The sequence below is a fragment of the Chaetodon trifascialis genome, chromosome 2 (assembly GCF_039877785.1).
Source record: "Chaetodon trifascialis isolate fChaTrf1 chromosome 2, fChaTrf1.hap1, whole genome shotgun sequence".
Taxonomy (NCBI): Eukaryota; Metazoa; Chordata; class Actinopteri; order Chaetodontiformes; family Chaetodontidae; genus Chaetodon; species Chaetodon trifascialis.
In genome coordinates, this window is record NC_092057.1 from 15,324,757 (window position 1) to 15,347,187 (window position 22,431).

Below are 22,431 nucleotides of genomic sequence, written 5' to 3' on the forward strand. Positions count from 1 at the left end.
GTGAAAGATTCACGATTTAAAAAGCGCAAAAGTGCAGTCAAGTGATGAGAGATTCAGAATTCAAAGGTAAACTACTGCAGTTTAAATCAAGTGAAAATAAAGAGCAAAGAACACAGCAAGTACTCCCATATTTCAATGCACAATTAAATTAATGGAAAACAATTTTAAAAGCAATTAAAATGAAGGCCATTTAAGCTAAGAAGGTAAGTGTTACTCATTATGGCCTACTGGGTAGAGCAGGCAGTGTAGACTAGGAAAGTGTTCAGCTTTGACTTAAATGCCTTCAGAGTCGGGGCTTGTCTAATATCATCTGAGAGGTTATTCCAGGTCTGAGCTGCATGATAACAACCGTGCAAACACAGACCAACAACCGTAACACACATAAGAATATCTGACTGTTTTGGTATTTCATGCTCACTGTGTGATTTGATGACTCTGTCCTATAAATTAAACTGTAAGTATTCAGACTTACAAACCTCCCATTGATCATATGAGGCCATCTTGCTTGCTGTTCAGGCAGATAATCCTCACAGTCGCTTACCTCTAATAAATATTATCTCCCCTTGAGGCTGCGAATCCAGGAGAAAAAAAAAAACAGCATTCAAAATGTTGTGGTTCTTGTTCCTTTCAGCTCTTTCTGGACTGTACTTGAATCATTTTCCAGCCTGTCAGTTCATGTTGCGTTCACTCATTCACTGCGCCTCCTTCACCTTGATGGCAGTAGCTGCTCACTCCTTCTTCCTTTGTGTCTCTGCGCTTCTCCCGCCCCCTCCTCTGTCCGGGAGGGAGGGATTGAAAGACAAGGTGACAGAGGGACAAGGGACGACAAGTGCTCACAGTGACTGAGTACATGTGTGTGAAGAAAGTGACTGAATGAGAAAGCATAGAAATTACAGAATGAGAGACGTGCTTAAAAAATAAAAAGACCTTAATGATGTGAGCCACAGTGAGACCTTTATTATTCAGTAACTAATGGAGGAGCAGAACCACAGGGAATATCTGGTAAATGTTCGACTGTTTCACTCTTCTGGGAACAGCACAATACGGCTCATGAAGCCACAGCAGAGACGTACAGACACCGTTTGTGTTATCAGAGTGGAGAATTTATTGTCTTTGGAGATCAATACAACTTCTGTTTGACTATTCAATAACAAAATAAAAATGAGCTCAAGAGACACAACAGAGAGATGCAAAATAATGCTAAAAATACATATTCACACAACTTGGATTTTAAAACACCAGCAGGCGCCAGCGCCTAAGTTTAGTTTAAAGTTGCATTTTTTTTTTTTTGCCACTTGAGACCATAAACAGATCAGCATGTATTGTTTTTATATTATTATAATGAATTTGAATTTGTGTTTGTGGCCACCTGATGAATGTAAGTCGAATGTCACTCTCCTGTTGCTCTGGTTTGGTCTCCACCTACTCCTGAGGAACATATGTGGGTCTGACTTTCTTCACTACAGGTGATGAAGTCATTGGTTGACAAAGTAGTACGACTGGACTGGATCATAATTTGTAAATAATAATAATAAGAAGAATACAGGCTCCATTAAAGTATACCATAGGTCACAGTAGTAACAGTAATAGTGGCATAGTATTTCTTAAGATAGAACAGCTGTCTTATTTGATTCTTGTTAAAGTTTTGTATTATCTGTGCAGGGAGACACAGTTGTGCTTTGCTTTCACGTTTTAAAACAATTTACCTGAGGCAGCACAACAGCGGAGCGTGGATTTTTATTTTCGATTCGACTCTACATGCCACTGCAGGCAGGCAAAATGAGTGTTTCTTAAAGAGCCTGCGAAGAGGCTGCAGCATCCGTAACCAAGAATTAAGCATTTATATGGTTGGATTTGAAGACTGTCTGACAGTGAGCATAAAACTCTTTGCCTTTTGTATATATATTTATATTCTTGTCTCTTTCTCTTCATCTTCTCCTCCATGTTCCTTTATCTCCCTCCTTTCTCTTCGTATCCCACGTTCCATCTTTCTCCTCCTCTTCATTTCCAGCTTTGCCGTTCCCCCATATCTTCCACCATCTCTTTTTCCTCTTGTCGTCCTCTGTCTTGTACTTGAGTTTCCTCATAGGTTCGGTGGCGCTATGCAGATTCAGGTTGTCAAACTCCTCGTTGAGCATGAAGGTCCTCTCAATGAGCTCTGCTGATTCCTGCCAGTCTCGGAAACAGTCGCAACCGAAGCGACAGATGTCCTGAACAGCGTTTGGAGAGAGGACGGAGCCGTCTGGACGAAGGACCACTACGGTTGGTACGTCCTTCACCTTAAACATGGCCTGCAGTTCTCTGGAAAACAGAGAAGCACAGTCACACAGGTATGGCAATGGACACTATTCATAAACAGATTCAGAAATGTCAGAATTTGAGCTGGTTTGGATTCGATTATTCTTTGGTTTACGTCCTCGTTTAGCTTCAAAAACATACACTCAAGCAGGTTAAACATACAAGTGTATTCACAGGCAGTCAATATCTCCATCCACCTACTTCCTGTATGGGTCCTCAAATGCCAAAAACAGAACCTTTTTGTGCATCTCTCTGAGGACTCTTTCCTGCTGCTCCTCTGATTGGTCCAAGCTGGAGAGAGGAGGTGGCAAAGAAATCTTATAAACGATAAAAAAGTGTGAATATGAGTTTATGCAACCAACAACGTCTGCATCAATGAGATAAGGGAGAGGAAACATAGAGACCTGATGTAGATGAGTGCGAGCAGTTTGGGGTATTCGATGTACGCTGGATCTTTCAGCCTCTTAAAAAAGTCATTCAGAACAGGTACAAACTCTTGGCACTTGTCGCTCTTAGCAGATGCAAAGAACAGCATCACGATGCGATTTTCGAGGATGCCGACGATCTCGCGCTCTGTGTTGAGTTCATCCTGGTCCCAGTTGTTCTCTACCAGAACCCGGTTTAGGAACAGGTCCACCATGATGAAGGAAAGGGATGGCAAAGGGTAAAGGCCCTCTGTAGAGAAGGGATGGTGAAACACAGATTTCCTTACATACAGTATGTGCTGTGTATGCGTGAAGTTCATCATCAGCCGTCTACGCCCCAAAGGAAGAGAGCTCCTCTTCCACTCTTGGATTAAGAGATCATCTGAGATCTTCGGTGCAGCATCATGAGTTTGACTTCACAGTTAGTAGTGAGTTCATATTTTCTCCCAAGACAACTTTCAACAAAGAGAAAGAGTGTGAAGCTGTTGCATGCAGCTATGATTACTACATGTATTTGGGAAAAGATGCAACAATAATAGATTTATTCCAATATTGCAAAAACCTACATTGTGGCTGCATTACAGGAAGGTCCATTGGCCCCTAAAAACCTGCTTTCAAATCTTGGCTATTTCTTCCCAGAACTAAATATTTATGACTAAATAAGCAAGAATAAAATGTCAACGATAAACATCTTTAGCTATTTCTTCTGAAAAGTTTTACCGTACAAGCTTCATCAGGACTGTGTGGGTGGGATCAGATTTGACTGACAGCGCATGTAAACAAAACTCCACGACTGCCATGGTTTTTATCTAATGAAAATAAAGTCTAACTGTGGTAGGAGTCCATCACTCAGACACACTTTGGTGTTTGTGCCAGTAAGTTCTGGCCCAACCTACTGTGACAACAAAGACACTTACTGTAAACACTATGTAACTTACATTTCTTCCATATTTAGCCTGAACAAAGAACATTTGTTTACATTGAACACGTCATTTTTGGTGCAGCAGAAGAAGCTCGACATGAGTGTTTGGAACAAAGCAGCTTCAGCATTCTATACATGGATAAAGAATTGCTGCAAAAAAGTGATGAGTGACTGATACCACAATTTCTTATTGATCAGTTTCTATAAATGGAAGGAAGACATTTATTCAGTTCCACTGCAGACGCAGGTCTGCGCATTATCCAGAACGGCCTGGATGTGGTCAATTATGGTAACACTATCTGGAGTCAGACGAGCTGAATGTCTGCAAAGAAATAAAGTATTTTACAGGTTTTCAGGTTTTAAAAACTGAGATCTGGACACCTGATCAGCAGTTTTTAATATATGTATAGAGACGTCCCTACTTGCATACATGCTTACAAATAAATTCTCTGATTGGTTGAGTTATCTGTAGCAATAGCAGGAACACTGAACCAAGTAAGAAAATAGGCCATGAAATGTCACTACCTCTCTCTTTATATGCATAGCTCTATATATTACCTTAGTAACACCATTTTGGATGGATGCTCCCTTTAAGTGATGCTGCTTACTGTAGGATGTTCATTTTTGTGTCGTGGCCCACTAAAGGATATCCAAGCAATAGGCTACAATAGTTTTTGTGGACAAAAGTCAACGTGATAACAGCCCAGCCAGGATCAGCTGGCCAGGAAGAACCAGCAATTTATAGGATGCTGTTGTCTAAGAGCAGACTTATGGCTCAAACAAAAACCACATAAGAAATAAATTTCAGATATAAAAATAAAGTTCAGGCCTAACAGCTCAGAAATGTGCTTTATCTGTCTCGGCCAGCCTGTATTTCACTGTCGCAGCAGTCGCTGCAGGCTGTGAATTGACAGCGATAACCTCACAAATTAGATTTGGCTCTCTGGCTCTGAGCTGTGCCAGATCCATTTGAGACTACAACTGTGGACTGAAACTTCCAAGGCTGATGCAGAAGAAATATGTTTGAAATGGAGCAGCATTGCACCTCACCTGGAAAAAAGAGGATTTACTGGAAGGCTCAGAAAGGTCAGAGCTTAAATCCTACATTTGGAAAAAGTATTTCACAATCATTTCCTTTCTGAAGCTGATCGATCGCAGCTGATATACACTAGCAACAGCGCCTTGTTTTGTTAGTAGCAAATTTAATAGGCCATCAATCTTTGTACATACTGTGGCAGCTGCATATACCACAAGTAATTTACCTCACCTTGAAACTCCTCGACTCCTACAAGGAAAGAAATACATCCAGCTGCTCCTCTCTCAAGCCATATTATTCTTTCTTTGATTTGCCTTCTTTCTGCCTTTAGATCCTGTTAAGTTTGTTATTTTAGTGAAACCTTTCACTGCCTCTTCAGCCCTCTATCTGTAATTTCTTCACCCTGCTCTCTGTGGTCTACTGAGGGAGATTACAGATAGCTGGAGGTGTGGCGGTGCTGTAATTCAGAGGCAGAGGTTGCTTTCCCTCTGTGTTTGTGCGTGTGTGTGTGTGTGTGTGTACTGTGGGCCCTATAACTCCAGCTCAACGGTAGCAATCTTATTACTTAAAGAGAAGAAGGGAGGGAGGAAAGGAAGGATGAAGAACAGTACAAATTGGATTGCAAAGAGAAGACTGACATGTAGGTTAATTAGTGGAAAGATGTTTTACGTTAGCATCAAGCCGTCCATACCGTTTCTTAAACATACCCGCCATTGTCAAGAGGGGCTTGATTAAGGGGACCTTACATACCACAGTGACACGTCTTCTGCCCTGACTGTTTTGAGTGATTTGATAGAATATTTTGCATGAGGCAACTTTGAAGACTGAAACATTAACCTAGCTACAACTTAAAGGCATAGACCACCAAGAAATCAAACTCCCATATTGTACAGGATCTTTTCCCCAGGAGCCGCATGTTTCTCACTTTTGACTTAATGGAAAAGATAGGAGTCACTCAAGCTTAGATTTTTGGGCCTAAAGATTCCTATAGTCCTATCTTAGCCATTCATTTTGTTGTTTGGACCAGCACAGGATCTACATTGTGCTGTACTGCATTCCCTGTCTGCCCTGTAAACAAAGTTGACGTCATTGTCGTTCACCCTCTGAGTGAAGCCTCCTAACCTGTGCCAAGCTTTCCTTCACAGCCAAACAGTGATAGTTGTGGTCTTGCTAATTGCTGATGTCATTCATTTACCCCTCGGAGCTTTATAATGATTCTGTTGCATCCTGTTATCAAGGTGATTTGACGGCCAGGATGCGGAAGCGTCAAGGAAATGAACTGAGACAGTCAATAGTTTGAGTCCAGCCTAGTTCTAGTAAAACCCCAGCAGGGCCTACTGTAGAAAAGTGGCTATTGATCTGCTGAGGCACTTGCAGAAAATACCTGGCTTAATCTCAGAGAGGGGTGAGGTAAATATAGAGATGGAGAGAGAGAGAGATCTAATAGGATTAGTCTGAGCCACACAGACGTGCCAATGCACGTGGATACACACAGACACACAGAGACACACAGAGACACACAGAGACACACAGGTCCTCCTGTGACATAATAAACATATTCTTACTGTGGACATGTGAGCAAACACACACACAGCACATGCTAAAGCTTTTTAGCTGTGCTAGTCGCATGGCTTTACTGTCAGATGGTACACCACCTTAAATCTCTTTCAGTGTTTTCCTCAGGATGAAATGTAATAACTTCACTGATGTGTGACCCTTTTATCTCGTGCTATCATTAGGTGCACATTTCACCATGTCCCACACTTTGGTTTATGATCAAACATCTGCAAACCTAATGACAGCCCCTTCATCTTCAGCTGTACTGTGTTCAGTACTAATTAGCAAATGTTAGCATGCAAACACGCTAAATGGTAAATATTACCGGCTAAAGAAGTGTGTCATTGTGAGCATGTTAGCATGCTGAAGGTAGCATTTAGCTACTAGCACCGCTGTGCCTAAATACAGCTTCACAGTTTGGATTTAGTGTTAAAACTTGCAAAAGAAAAAGACAACCTTTATCTCGAGGAAAGGGGCCTTTCTGTGTGGAGTTTGCATGTTCTCCCCGTGTTCACCTGGGGTATCCTCCAAAAAAAAAAAAACCCACTGAAAACATGCAAGATCACCACCTTTGCCCTCTTGACACAGAAGGAACTGAGGCCACTGTCGGCTGGCAGCCCACCGCTCCTGGTCTGTCGCGGAGGAAGGAATTCCAGGATGGGTTAAATGCAGAAGAAACAAATTCACTAAAAACATGGCATGTGCATGTAGAGTTGTTGTTGTTGTGTTCACCGAAGCATGGCATGTGCATGTTGTGTTGTGATTAATAAAGTGTGTCTAACAAATATGCACACCAGACGTTTGTAATGAAATCATTTAAAGTCTAAAGTAGAATTTTCTAATTCAATGACAAAATTTCTGTGTTCAGTATAAATATGATGAAACTGTCAGTACAGCAGGGTAACGCTTGACAGGTTAAAACTAAATGAGGGATCCTGTGTCTTAGCACAGTGAGGGAGGAGGAGTAACAGCGGACTGCTTCAGTCCAAACTGATCATTATGTGCTGGCAGGGCAAGCGAACACCAGCAAGGACTAATTAAAAGAAACGTCTCAACCATAGACCCTGCCGGGTTGTTGGACATCACGTCTGTACTGAAATAAAACTGCTGTGTCGCCTAAAAAAAAAAAAAAAAAAAAGAAGGTAGCGCAAAGTGTATTTTGATGTTTCAGCCGCTGCAGCTCAGACTAGACGTGAACCCACAATTTGTCAGTGCTACCATGTACTTTTAACTGAGCTTAAAGGAATCGAGTATATCCCCTTGTAGTCCGAGCTAAATTCAGTACAAGACAACCAAACAGGCCTTTCATTATAAAAGTTTTTATTCATTCTTTGGTTAAAAAAGAGACACTCTGCAAAACACAGAGACAAAACGTGAAAAGTTACTAAAAAAATCTATATTCACTTTTTTTCTGATCTTGAACAAACGAAATGCAACAAAAGTTGCAACTGATACATTCATGAGTGAAAAAATAGAAAAGGTTATTAAGTAACAACTTTACTTCAATAACATACTGGTGACTTGGAGCTAAACACATCTGGCGATTAAGGGTTACAACGAGACATCGCTTCAGGCCGGGAACCACTGAGAGTACAGCAGAGTGTAGTTCTGTGTAGAAGAGATGTAATATTATCTTTGGATATTTTAGAGGCTCCCATTCGAAACCAAAACATTATGCAGCTTTAGCATGTAATTAGTTTTGGTGATGTGAAGTTGTTGAAATGTAACTGGAAGTCATTTAGAGACATTTAAGAGTAAATAATGCATCTTCTCCCGTTTCTTTGTTAAAAGGTACAGAAAGAGGGAATTTCTGTGTATATAATGTGGTATTCAGTCTGGGAGAAATAGTATTTCTTTAGAGGACCAGGCTGTGGTCAAGGGATGTGCGTTGGATGCAATAAATAAAACAGAAGCCGCTAGCTGACTCTTCAAGAGTTAAATCTACATCTAACCTCCTCTGTTCAGAGAAAGATCAAATAGTGGATAGATCAAATAATTCTATTTCATTGTGACTGTATGTATACCTGGGACAAATAAACTTGATCGATTGATTGGAGAGAAATGTACACCGATAAGCATTTGTCCCTCGTCTACTCTGCCTGCCTTCCCTCCCTCCTCTCCTCTATCCTGTTATATTCCCTCCGCCTTATCCATTTCCCCCACTATCACAGCTTTGTTCTGTCTCCCTCATCCTTATCTCTGTATACCAGAGTTTGCTCCCATCTCTCCTCCTTATGTCCTCTCCTCGTCATCACAGCTCGTCCCGTGTGCTCCAGTTCTCCAGCTCAGACTGCAGTACATCAGAGTTCTGGGCCTCAAAGCTCAGCTCCCCCTGCTCCTGCGTTTTCCTCGACTTGGCTCGGTCCCAGTCGGTTTTGACGGTCTCGTTGTCCCAGACCACCGATGTTTCCGTGTCGCTGATGTAGCCTGGGTCTCCTGTGTAATGGGTTGGATACACCAGAAGCGGCTCAGCAGAAAACGCGTGCAGGTCCCGACTCTCAAAGCGGTCCATGTACTCTGAACTGAGGAGTGAGAGCAGCAGGGATGTGGTTAGGTTAACAAGAGCTCAAAACACCAGACAGATAAGAGGAACAGAAAGAGGATGAAGGGACGGAGGGGTTTTACTCACACTGGATGTTTGTTGTACATGACAGGGAGGAACTCATCGACAGGAAGCATGTTTTTCAGAGGTTCGGCCTGAAGGAGTTTCTGGGCTCCTTGTAATGACAACATGTAGCCGAGTGTCCAGTAGGAATAGTCTGCCTCCACCAGATTGTGGATGTTCGGTACAGACGTCTCTGGGTGGTCCACCTGCATTCGCTTCCGTCCAATGTAACTGAATTTCAGATAAGAGAGACAATAAATATCAATAGCACGTAACTTGGAAGCCAGTTACAGCAACATTTATCACAGCATTTCAGACCTGAATGAACCCAGAGAGTACAGAATGGTGGAAGTTATCTTATGAGCCGCGTTGCAGCATCTGATTTCATGTAACACTGTTCCACGACAGAGAAGCAGCATGGTCCTCCGACAGTCGAGTCGAGTGGATGTTACAAATGCACTGTCTTGAATTGAGTGTGTGGCAGTCAACAGCTCAAGTCACTACATCACAAAGCTTCCAGCAACATTGCTCTGCTCTGACTGTGGACGTGGGCAACAATACAAAAGTATTTCCCCAAATAAAATGCAGTCGTCGTCCTTTATTCCAATCAATTACAGTTGCAAAGTGAGAGATTCTTCAACATGGAAACACTGGAGTCCCGTGGATAATGTAGCAGGACTATAAGCTATGGTTATGGCCATCAGTTTGAATTATTTAAATTGTGATTCTGAGAAAGAAATGAAAGAAAGAAATGTTTTTATATTCAGTTTGGGACGATGGGTGGTTTAATGTAATACATTAACCATGAGCCTCCACCACTGTTTCTATGGAAAAGATGCCGATCAAAGCAGAAAATTCAGAACAGTTCGGTTGGAACAAAACACTGCACCACCACAGTTCAACAAAAAATTTACTTAAAACCTAAAAGTGAGTTGATTTAAACGTCTGAATTTATTACACTGTATCACATATAACACTATTAATTGCAGGTTTTTAAGCTTTTAAATGCTTCTTAGGAGTTGTTGGACTACCGAACTGACGCCTTGATTCTACTGAGGCTCTTTGATGTTGTGTGAAAAAAAAACAAAGATATTTTCTACTGCAGTTGTTCATTTCTGAGCAAATGATGGGAGACCTTTACGACCATACAAGCTTTGGAGGCGCTGTCAGGCACCTGACATTTTCCATTCAGAAAATGAACGCTACTTCTACGTTAGGCAACAGGTTCTCCGGTATTTGTTCATTACTATTTCTTTAATGGGAAAATCTGTTGCAGTCTGACTGTTTAAATGTCTCCGGTCGTAATGTCCGGTCAAAATAATTCCTGAATTAGATGTGAAAATATTCGGCCTGTACATGCTGTTTTTCCTGCTGCTTCACTGATGTCCGCCCTCCCTCTCACTCCTCTCCTGATATTTTCACATCTAACTCAGTGAATTAAGGGTTTATTTTAACCAAACAAGAGTTAATGAGCGTAACAGTGGACAGAACAAGAAGGTTTTGGTGAGTCATATTTTGTTTCTGTTGAGTTCGAACAAAATGTTTTTGAAAATTACTGTTTCTGTAAATGGAGTCTGGTGGCTTTGGCGAGGAATATAGAGCAACTGTTGTGGTGTAAAAAAAGGATCTCTTGTAGTCTTTAACAAAAAGGAATCCTTTCCATAATATTGTCAGACACTTAGAATAACAATCTCAGCCTGTCACTTCCAAAAGCAAACACTTTGAGTGGACGTACATGGACAGGGCTCAAATGCCTGGAAGGATTACATTGCAGCTACTGGCTGCAACACTCTCCCTCAATACTGGACCAATTTCAAAAATTGTTGTCCCCATTAGTCGCTTAGACACAAAAACATGGGCAAATAGAGTCCATAAACACAGACAATATTTGCCCAGATATTTCTCCTATTTGTCCAGGACACTGGAATCCAGGACATGTGAACCGGCACCAGAAACTCGTCTAACTCGTCCCACTTTGTTATCCTCACACTCAGTAGTGTGATGCTGACATGCATGCATTTTCTACATCGGATCAGTGGTGTCTGAGATATCATGTGTGACAGATGGGCAGATTTCACCACAGGGGGACGATAATCCTCTCTGTTTGCGACATCATGCTTTTCTTCTGTTGCAAAGCGTCACTCACATGAGATCCCAGTCCAGCTTGTGTGTCGTCACCTCCTGCAGCAGCGTCTGCAGACGACGTTTGAAGAACACCTCGAAGCGGAGGTCGTCCTCGATGACCAGGGAGGTCGGCAGACCACGGTCTACTATCTACGCACACACACACACACAAACACATGAATTTAGTGATGATGACGAGCTGGCATAAGTTTTACTGTGATGGAAAAGTTTCTTCAGTCCTTTACTGGTATTAAAGACATCTGTCGTTCGTTCAAAATTATTACAAGGATAGAACTATTTTTGAAACATATTACATTTCACCCACTAAGCTGCGTTTCCTCACGCAGAGTTACTCTGTTTTCAGTAGTTAATGTTATCTACCGTGTATGTACAGATGGACACAGAGGGCCTACTGCCTGTCCATGCATCTCACCTCCTTCCAGATGTTGTAATGAGAGAGGAAACAACCCAGTTCCCCCTTGGTGAGAGGCCGACCGTGATAAGGGTCTTTGTATCCCGGCAGCATCTGAATCCCCATGGACTCTATATCAGTCTTGTTCAGAGCTCTGAGAGAAGGAGACGGATACACAGAAGGATACACAGAGAGATTAGACATGGAAACAATAAATCACATGGATGTGATGTGTGTCGTCTTCAACAAAGAGTTCAATAAAAGGAAAAGAAAAGCATTGAAGATGGTGTGATAGTTTTTTTTTAAATCAGGTAATAGGAGAAACAATTCTATAAAACACGACACAGCCTAATAACTGGAGAGCCTACATAAAGATTAGAGCGACATTTTCCTCACAGATACGCAGATGCGCTCAAATTACGTGTTCGGAGAATCTTTAAATGACAGCATGCTCCCACTACTCTTCACCTTGTTGTTTGTCTCAGCTCAGCCTTCCTACATCAATCTACGTGGCATGCTGCAGAGGCACAAATCAGGAAGACACAGGCAGTGGGGGAGGAAGAAGATGGGATACGTACTTGCCATCCACAGCAGCAACAACCTTACAGCTGAGCTCCTGCTCGTACAGCGCTCGTAGCATTCGCTCACGACGGTCAGATCTCCGCACCAGATTGATCATAAACACCTGGGTGCACACAAACGCAGAACCTCACACATGTGTCGTTATTGTGTGTGTATTTATGTGTGTGTGTGTGTGTGTGTGTCTGTACCTCATCAAAGCCCATCTTGTTAGGCTGTTTGGGAGAAAGAGACAGGAAGCTGGAGGGCTCCACTGGAGGATTTTTCACTTTCAAAGAAAAAAACAGGGGGTTAGGTTACAAAGAGAATTAGTAATGTGTTGAAACAGGGGCTCCCAAACAGAGGTACAGGGATCCTCAGGAGATTTCCAAGGAGCTCTCAAAAATGAACCACAGTTTAACTATGGCTTTGATTTTACATCCTAGAATTTAGCCAGACAACAATATGTTTAACAATGGCTATTCTATCATTGGTAGCAGTATTCATGACTTAACATTTCACAGTCAGTCCTACTGGTCTTTCCTCACCTGTGATGCATACATGCTGTGCAAAGAGTGCAGTATATATAGTAGAATATAATGTAAGAAAAGAGCGACCATGCCCTAATTCTGCTAGCATGGAATCTATTTTGGGAGTCCCTGAATTATGGGGACATTATCTATCACATTTCATTTCCATTTTAATAGCACTCTTTTGTGCACTCTTTCCTCTCCTTTTGTACTGTATGTGTCATCTAAACAGCCTTCCACAGCTTACTGCAACTGCCAACGTCTTAAACAGAAAAAAATAAAACTAGCTGCAGATACATTTTTAGTAGAGAAAGTTTTCTGGCGCCCGTGTGTGTTTTGTGTGCACTGCATTCGCACGAGATAAGCAAAGTCTACAGTTAACTCGAATTTACTGACATTATCCCCCAGACATGATATCAAGTCTCTGCGTAACATGCACTTCCTGAACGACAAGTGCAATAAGCCGCATGTATTTGCCACCAAAAGTAGGCACCCCGGGTCAACATTTCGGCTACTGTGAATGGCTAAGTGTGTTTCCACACAGCAAGTTAAAGATGACACGTTGCTTAAATGTCTTAAACAAGATTATTTTCATATTTCCTTTTTTTTTTTTAAAGTTTCAAAATAACATAACAGCAAAAGGGCCAGAGGCAAAAAGACCCTGCGTGGTGAGTGCTTTGTAACACCCCCTTTGGCAAGTATCACATTTTGTAGCCAAGAGTCTTTCAGTTCTTGTTTGGGGGATTTTCAACCATTTTTTCTTTCAAAAACCTTCTTCTGTGAGATTTATGAGCCGTCTTCCATGTACTTCTCTTCTGATGTCTATCCACAGATTTCTGATGATGTTCAGGTCGGCGGGCTGTGAGGGCCATGGCAAAACCTTCAGCTTGCGCCGCCTGAGCTAATCCATTGTGGATTTCGAGGTCTATTTAGCGTCATTATCCTGCTGTAGAAACCATCTCTTTTCATCTACAGCTTTTTTACAGATTGTCTGATGTTTGCTTCCACAATTTGCTGTTTATTTAATTGAGCGTATTCTTCCTTCTACCAGTGAAATGTTCCTCCGTGCTTCTGGCTGCAACACAAGCCCAAAACATGATCGATCCACCCCCATGCTTGACAGTTGGAGAGGTGTTCTGTTCATGATTTTTTTTTTCTCCAAACATATCTTTGCTCATTGCTGCCAGAAAGCTCTATTTTAATTTCGTCAGTCCACGGGACTTGACTCCAACATGCATCAGATTTGTTTAGATGTTCCTTTGATAACTTCTGATGCTGAATTTTGTGGTGAGGAAGCAGGAAAGGTTTTCTTCTGATGACTCTTTCATGAAGGTCATATTTGTGCAGGTGTGACTGCACAGTAGAACAGTGCAGCACCACCTCAGACTGCTAAATCTTCATAAAGGTCTTCTGCAGTCAAACAGGGGGTTTGATTTGCCTTTTAAGCAATCCAACAAGCAGTTATCTCTGAAGGTTTTCCTGAGTTTCCAGCCCTCGACTTGACCTCCACCATTCCTGTTAACTACCATTTCTTAATTACATTACGAACTGAGGAAACAGCTACCGGAAAACACTTTGTCATCTTCTTACAGCCTTCTCCTGCTTTGTGGGCATCATTTATTTTAATTTTCAGAGTGCTAGGCAGCTGCTCAGAGGAGCCCATGGCCACTGATTGTTGGGACAAGGTTGGAGGTGTAATTTAGGTGTATTTATAAAGCTTTCATCATTTGGCCTTTCCTTATGATGACTGTGATCAAGCCTCAGCCACAACAAGCTGAGAAAGGCCAGAGACCTTAATAAAAGTTATGTGAGAGCTCAAATCTCTTGGGGTGCAAAAATGTCTGCATGGTGCTCTTTTCCAAAAATTGTACAAAGCAAAAATAATGCACTTGTCTTTCTGAAAATGTTGAAGAAGATGTTTCATCTTTAACTTTATGAATTTCGATCATTTATTTATTTAACTATTCACTGTAACAGACGTTTTGCATGCCACTGTGTTAGTTAAAAACGAGAAGCTTCACACACAGGATTCACACAGGACTAATATTACCATGTGACCTCTGCGTTTGGGGAAATATGGGAGGTAATTTGGAATTTTAACTTTAATTTAAAAAAAATGATGGACATGACAGATTTGCAAGGAATTAAGATCATAGATGACCTCTGCATTTATTACAAATTACTTTGTCCCCAGGTAATACCAGTCTTGAGAAAAAAGGGTTTAAGTCTAATTAAGTATGTGGTTTTTAGGCAGAGGCATACAGTTTATTTCTCTGCTATGTAACTCGATACCTCTATAACTCAATGTAACTTTAGAACTGTGTGCTACTTCCAGAAACCCTTTTCATTAAAAGTCCACTTTAGCTAAACATAGGATGGAGAAATCCATTAAATGCAAAACCTGCGGACCAGCACAACATGACACTGCAAGTTGAAGATGAAAGTGGACTAACACCAGATCAGTCCATCTGAAACCAACAAATTCCCATTGTAAAAAGACATAATAAGGTGTTGAGTGTCTGTTTAAGCGCTTTATCACAAGCAAACACACTCCCTTTTGCTAAAACCGAGAAACACAAAGAAATCATTCTGGACTTTCTGGGCGCTCTTGACTCACCCATGACCTCAAGCTGAGTATGCAAGAAGCTCTCCATCTCATCCTGCAAGGTTGCGTGGGAGGGCATTGGAACTGGAAAATACCCATAAGTTTCTTTGTTGCACACGTACATCTGCACATCTGAAAAGAAAAAAAGAGGAAAAACATGCTCACAAAACATGCCTGGAAGGACATTTTACCAGCCCTCTGATAACAAATCCACCTGTGTTGCATTTGGCGCACCTGCCATGCGAGCTGAGTAGGCAAAGACGATGACGTCATCCAGGGGCCAGCTGTACTCCGGGTGAGGTGGATAAAAAGCCAGCTGACGAGAGGCCTCTTTCTGTAGGTCCACCAGGTAGGTCGAGTGGACCATCGGTACAGCAAAACAGCCGCGACGTTCCCGCTTACGGATAGGCATGTAGGCTGGCGTACGCTTGTAATAGCCCTGCAGAGAGTGCACATGAACACTGTGCTATTCAAGAGGAACTACATCTTAGACTTGATTGAGAAAATCGGCTGTCCCCAGTCTGCGATGTATGTCTCTGTGACAGTTTACAGGAAGACATATCTGAAGCTCCACGTCCTGATAGACATGTTTATTGCCTTTTGGCTACAGGCCTGTTAACTGTCATGGAAGAAAATGTTCTTTGTGGGAATCAGAGAGGCAGACTCTTGGTTTGAGTTGGTTGATTTCGTGCTGGAGGACAGACAATGTCCACATGTCTACTACTTGAAAAGAAGCTGAGATGCATCCTATCTAGACAGAAATAGATCACAGACAGAACTGTTTCCAAGACCTGCAAATAAAGATGCAAGTCTGTCAACGTCACTTTGATTAAAAATTTTAAAAATCAGTTCCACACTGTCAAATCTTTACAAAAAAGATAAGAAGAAGAATGAGGAATGAGATATATCTCAATTAAAATATATTGAAGCCTACAGTTTTGAGTAAGTTTTGTCAGCAGCACAAACAGACTGAGAAGGTGGAGTAAGTTAAACATAATGAGCTGTGTACCAGCCACACACTCTGCTGACATCACAAACCTTTATCGGAGCTACATGTGGTGTCAGATCAGTTAAGCCTCAGTTCACCCCTGAGACAAATCATTTACACACTGAATACAATATAAATAAGAAAACTCACCTCCGCCTTCATATTCAAACTCATTTACAGTGTTTCTGAAGTGAATTACTTGCACAAATTTGATTTCCTCATGCATAAGAAAAAACATCAAGTGTAAAATTCCTACAAGATCATATTTCTGTGTTATGGGGGCGGCAAGAGATGTGCTCCATTATTCAGCAGGACGACATGAAAAGTGACATTTTACTTGCTATCAGTAACCCACAGAGTTCAGAGCAGACGTTTATCTGGATTGCATTATTCATCAAAAGGTGTAAAAAAGTGTTTTTTTATACTGACATTATAAAGAGGCGACGCCTGATAAATAATCTTCAAAGTCTGTTAGTTGAGTTTGTGTGTTAGAATGAAACAGGATGCTAGTGGAAACTTTATTATGTGTTGTTATGCAACAATACAGAGAAGAAGAAATCCCCATTTCTTTTTCTACAGCTGTACTAACATGCAGCTCCTCATTGCAGGTCCATGCATAATATTTGTACAATAGTCTTACAGGGATTTCTGATTGGGTGTGACAGCTGTAAGGTGGCCTAAAGTGGCCTAAAATCCAGATTCCCATAAAGTTGGGACGCTGTGTGAAGCCATGTTACCAGTGAACCTGTTTACCTGTGGGAGGGAACATTAAACATTAAATATACTGTCTTTGTAATGAGCATATGTCAAAAAAATGATTAGCAACTTATCACATGTTGCATTTATGTTTTTGCAGTTCCAAATTTTTTAAAAGTTTAATCTGATTTATAATTTCACTATACTATATCAGGATATTCTTACAGTAGGCACTGTATTTATACGTCTCTTTGCCAGGTGTCAAATGAGTGAATATACTGGTCAAACAAACAAACTGAGAGCAGAATATTTATACCACCCTCATAAAGGATACATTACACTTAATGCAATGTTGAAATCTGGTGCAAAGGAAGCGAAGGAACCTGAAGTACCTGAAGCTGTTAAACAGGTGTGAACGGTTCACAGCATAAAAACAAAACATCTGCAGTACCTGTGAAGTCATGCCGCACCAGAAGTTAGAGTACGCAGCTCTTGACTCCAGCATGGGTGCTACAATAGTCTTGTTCTCGCTCATCAGCTTCCGCAGCACATCCGGCCTGATGAGCAGGTTGTCACAGTCAGCCACCTGCAGACGGAGGAGAAGGGCACAATATTGACAACGACTGCACACAAACGCGCACATGCATGCACACACAAAATGTCAACTGCTGCCACTAAATGATTGATTGGGCCGCAGCAACATGGTTCACCGAGAGCTGTGAGCATTCGCAGCTCTCCCTTTCCTCAGCCGTTTCGTCTCACCGCCCAGAGCTTCCAACGAGCCGGGCAAGCAGACTGCACTTGTATTTGCTGCAGGCTGTTCTGTACTCTGGTGTATTTACTAAAAATGCTGTTCCGTGTCCAGAGAAGAATGTTTTTTGTTCAAAGCCAAAACATTTAATCGTGGTGTGTGTTTGATGTGTTTCACCACAAGCAGTAAATGAAGATGGCTCACAGTCAAACTGCATTTTCGTCAGCCAGAATATTTGTTCCACGTGTTTCATCACAAATCAGTAAAAAGAAAATTCACGACAGAATTGCCAAAAATATGTCTGAAGTAGTTCAGACGTGTTGCATATTTGTTGACCAGAGACGACTGACAAATGTATTTTTCAACTGTAAAACGTCGTGCTCAGTACAAATCTTGGTCATTGTTCTTTAATAACCAGATTTAAGAATCCTTATGAAAGACTTGGTTCATAATAGCTGTGAATGTAAAAAAATAGCAAAATACTCTCAAATATCAACATGCATTTTTCATATTTTACATGAAGTAAATAACTTTTGGCAGGCAAGTGGTGTTAAAATCAAGACACCTGTTAGAAATCTACATTTTAACTAACCATCAAAGTTAACCGTTGACCTTGGGAATACGCATAAGAAAAAAAAATCCCGACTCGGGGTCTACTTGCAAGCTTTTTCCGAGGATTAAAAGCTTGAGGAAAACATTTTAACAATCGCTGAGCAGCGCATGTGATGTATTAACATGCAGGTAACCATAGCAACAAGGCTTCACCCACCTTCTCCTGTACTTTATTATATGAGCACAGATCTTTCTGCGCTATTTGGCGTTACTTTAAATCTGCTGGAGCAAAATGGCACTTAATAACAGACAACTGTGAAAAAACACTTTCCTTCTCTGCGTTAGAGTTTAAAACAAAAACAAAATTAAAAGATTAAATAAATCTGTACGAGTGAGAGGTCATTGAAAATGTCTTTTGGTCACTGATTTTGTCACTTGACTACAGTTCCTTTTGCCTCCTCCTCCACTCATTTCTCATTTTTAATTTTGACCCTGTTACCCTGAACAGGTATAAGCAGGTGTAGGCGACGGATGAATCGGCTCATACTTATCCACATCTCCTCACACATCTGAGCGGATGATAACGTACCAGGAGGTAGTCGGCCCAGATCTCACGGGCGGTCTCCAGCGCTGCCTGGCGGAGCTTCATTACATGTTCATAACGAAGATTATTCCAGTGCTTAGGCCCTCCCTCGTCCTCAAAGGCTCTGAGACGTGCACAGACAGACCCGTTCAGTAATCTTCTTACATCACTCGCACACACACACACACACACCCACACACACACACACACATACACATACTATACCTTTGTTCATCGTCAGGCCTCCACTCCACATAGTGATAATAATTCTGCACCTTGATGAGCCACTCTCTCAGGATGGCTGTGGTGTTATCTATGTTGTGATCTGTCGCCACCCTGTGGGAGGACGAAACACAGCAGAGAGAGACACACAGGCCATGATTGAGGAGCGCACCTTGGTCAGCAGTACCACCAGCTGAGTACCATATTCTCCTCAATGATCCCGTGTTACTTTGTCTTCAGGGTACATACGTGGAAAAAACCTCTATCACTGTGTGCCGAATTTTCCGTTACCGACAGCGACAGCAAACCTTCTGCATGCTAATGTTGTATTTATAAATATTAACCAGCATTTCTTATTCTGTCACTCACGCTCTCACTGCTGGAGCTCCATTATTTCCTGGTCCTGATCTGCTCAATTCATTTATTACAGTGAGCTCACGTCTCTACATAAATAATGCTTCCACTTATAGTAAGAAGTGATGTGTATTTATACGCTCCCGTTGCCTCACACGTAGACGAATGAGCGCAATCAGCTCAATAAACTGAGGTATGCAGATTTTAAATTAGAGCAACAAAAAAAAAACAACCACAACAGTATCTGATTGGTACTCAGTGTTTAGGTGTTGGCAAATGTATTATCAGCGGCATTTTGGAAAAGTTTGAATCCTGATATAGTAAGTAATTAATCAAGCAGATATGCAAAACTTTTTAAATTTGCAGCTTCTCAAATGTAGAGAATTTGCTGTTTTTCTCTCTTGTATTTGTAAATACAGCCTGCGGAATGAGTCACTGTCCATTTATTCAAGCTACAACACTCAAATAAAAACTGTAGCACTGCCTTAAAGCTGAAATTGATTTTCTTTTGGCTATTTGTGGGCAGCAGAACAAGCTGAAATCAAAACACTGTCAAATTACAGTAATTAGCAAACGATTACAGTCAATTACAGCCATTTTCACCATTTTTTGGCTTGTATGAAAATACTGATCACTGATCACTGTAAGACTATTGTCTGCAAGAAGACAACATTTAAGATACATCTCAATCTAACCAGATGACACTGAATTCTTAATTCACTATTGATATAATATTTATCATCCATCTCTACTTTTGGCTTTTCATCCTCTGAGGGTTTTGCTGTCATTGGAGTTGAGCTGCACATCACTAATGTCAGGCGTGGACAAAGAAGAACAAAGACAGACAATAGGGGCTAAGAAGGGGAGGAGCGGCATTTGTCTGCTGTCTGTGTTATCATAACAAATCTCAGTGTGTGTCAGTGAGGGGCACAAAAACACCGCAAGAGAGAGAAAGAATGTGTAAATATGAGAGAAGTGGATCTACTCCCAGCCCTGTCGTGTACTGAGTGACAGTCTGCGTGCTGCAGGTTTTACTTTCCCATCTGTCTGTGGCGTTTTAACACCGCAGTGCTGGTACAGCACCTACATGTGACCAACTCACCCATCCATCTTCTTCCTCTCTCTGAACCCGTCTACCTCTCCCTCTCTGACTGCTGTGGAGTTTGAATGAGCAGAGGCAGTGAATAAAAATGGGTTTATTGAGAGTAAATATTTGGGATTGCTTGCATGCCAGCAATAGAGCCGTGCCTAAAGGATAAGAGCGCTGCGAAAGAGGCAGGGGGCTGAAAATGGAAGATTAATGGATTGATTATATCCATCCTGCATGTCCCTACAGAACAGACACACGTATAGACACAAGGCAGTGTCAATGTATGTGTGTCTTTGCGGCTGCTTGCCAAGTGCTCCATCTTAACCTGTCAGGCTGATAACTGCAGGTATCGACAGGTGGCTGCCGTGCAGCTCAGTTTACGTCTTTTACGTTGCATTTCACAACTCTTTATGTCTGTTCATCCATTGAGGGAAGAGATATGTTGTAGATCAAAGCAACCGCGCAGAAAACTGAGCTCTGGCTGCCACATGCGCACAGTTAGACTCAGGCTCAGAGGCAGAATTTTTGTCTCAGGCACGAGGAGAAAAGCTCAACATCCGGGCTGGTTTGTTTTAAGAGACTCACGGACACTTGAATTCCTCATTATAGCTCCCAGTGAAAAAGTTCAATTCACTCCAAGCAAAGCACCCTCTTGGATCAAACAAGCAGCTCATAGGAGTGAATGATTAATTTTAATCCACATTCACGCAGTCCCATTAAACACAGCTCTGCTTGAGGCTGTTGCCGAGACATCTGATCTAACCTGTCAGATCTCAACGCTGATGAACAGATTAACTTGATCTTTAAAGACAGATCTACTGGCACGGGATCAAAATGAGAAGAGGAAGCGAGCAGTGTTGTGGGCAAGAATAAAGTGGAAGACTGGGGGCTTGGTGACAGAGCAACAGGCTGACGGAAAGGAAAGTAAATCCTGCAGAGGACAGTTATATAGACAGCTTCACACACACAAATGTACGTGGATTTAAAACACTTTTATAACAGTATTGGTTTTGTTTCCAGTCGAGTCTGCAGGAAGACGATGAGGAAGGGGAAGAGGGAGGGGAAAGAAAACGTAAGGGAGGAGTAGAGGGGGGAAAACCGGAGGGGCGACGAGAGAGAATATCTATGACTGAATGGAATCTTTCATGGACACGATTCTGCTGCTGCAACGCGCCCTCCGCGCGCCGCAACCGGGGCCAAGTCCAGACAGCAGCCCGGCGGGTGTGGAGCCACGCTACTTTAACTTTCACTCACTTCACTGCAAACGTCTGGAAATAAGGCGCTCGTGCGTCTACCTATATCTTCATAGTAACACAGTGGTCCCCACCTAGCTCAAACTTACAAGCGCACGCGCAAACGCACGCAGAGTTTTCCTGTGTCTACATGGGCTTGACGTGTCCCTGGTGCTCCCGAGCTCACATTGATGTTAAATTAACCACTTTGTTGCCAATTTAATATTCCTAAAATAAATCCAAAAGTTTTGATATGACACAGACTGACGTTCCCTGTTATTCCCCACACTGTTGGCACTCACCAAAGCGCAATGCGGTCCTTCGGGTAGTCGAGGCGCTCGATTGTCCCGAGGAACAGCGGCAGAGAGTGCGCCGAGTTGCGGCAGACCAGAGCGATGACGACCCGGGGAGCGAGGAGCGGAGACTCGGGGCTCCAGCGCTCCTCGGGGAAATATCCCCGGCTCGGGCCCGGCAGGAGAACGAACAGCAGGGCAGGCAGTAGCGAGGTGACCCGGAGCATGGCAGGGGAGAGAAACTCGTTGGTGACGCGGCGGACAGAGAAGGGCAAGGAGGATGTAGAGAGCAGAGAGTCCCGCTGTTGTGTTATGCCGACAATGGGTACATGGCGGAGTACCTCGTCTGAAGGAGCTGGCTGAATTAAAGGGCAGGTCTGGATTGGTTAAAGGGGAATTCGCTGTTCTCAAAATACAGACGAAAGCCCTCCTCTCTGTGCCCTGGTGAAAATGAATCATACCATATTTTATCAGGTTTGGGTTTAAGCTGACTTATATTTAATAAAAAAACAACTTATGTATCCTCTAAGGCCAAGCAGAGCATTAGGCTGCCCTCTGCAGTGTGCGGTCCTTCCCTTTAAGAACAGATCCAGCTGTA

The 22,431-nt window shown here is 42.2% G+C and overlaps 1 protein-coding gene and 1 pseudogene across 1 annotated transcript; both read right to left on the bottom strand.

The window, feature by feature from the left end:
* Nucleotides 1-1,451: 1,451 nt before the first annotated feature.
* On the bottom strand, nucleotides 1,452-5,139 carry LOC139343668 (nucleoredoxin-like protein 1; annotated as a pseudogene).
* A 2,875-nt stretch (nucleotides 5,140-8,014) lies between these two features.
* Nucleotides 8,015-22,175, bottom strand: LOC139347748 (procollagen galactosyltransferase 1-like). Its single transcript, XM_070987512.1, has 12 exons — nucleotides 21,843-22,175; nucleotides 18,868-18,978; nucleotides 18,649-18,766; nucleotides 17,208-17,342; nucleotides 15,307-15,511; nucleotides 15,085-15,204; nucleotides 12,150-12,226; nucleotides 11,958-12,064; nucleotides 11,401-11,533; nucleotides 10,990-11,117; nucleotides 8,868-9,074; nucleotides 8,015-8,760 (listed from the first exon to the last, which is right to left on the bottom strand). Exons 1-12 carry the CDS (start codon nucleotides 22,058-22,060, stop codon nucleotides 8,490-8,492), a joined length of 1,830 nt encoding a protein of 609 aa, XP_070843613.1. The 5' UTR covers nucleotides 22,061-22,175; the 3' UTR covers nucleotides 8,015-8,489.
* Nucleotides 22,176-22,431: the final 256 nt, after the last annotated feature.

Coding starts and splice junctions, on each gene's coding strand:
- LOC139347748 (XM_070987512.1), bottom strand. CDS start 22,060: ATGCTCCGGGTCACCTCGCTACTGCCTGCCCTGCTGTTCGTTCTCCTG. Junction 15,205..15,306: donor CTACTCAGCTCGCATGGCAG/GTGCGCCAAATG, acceptor TTTTCTTTTCAG/ATGTGCAGATGTACGTGTGC. Junction 11,534..11,957: donor GTTGCTGCTGTGGATGGCAA/GTACGTATCCCA, acceptor TCCTTCTCTCAG/AGCTCTGAACAAGACTGATA.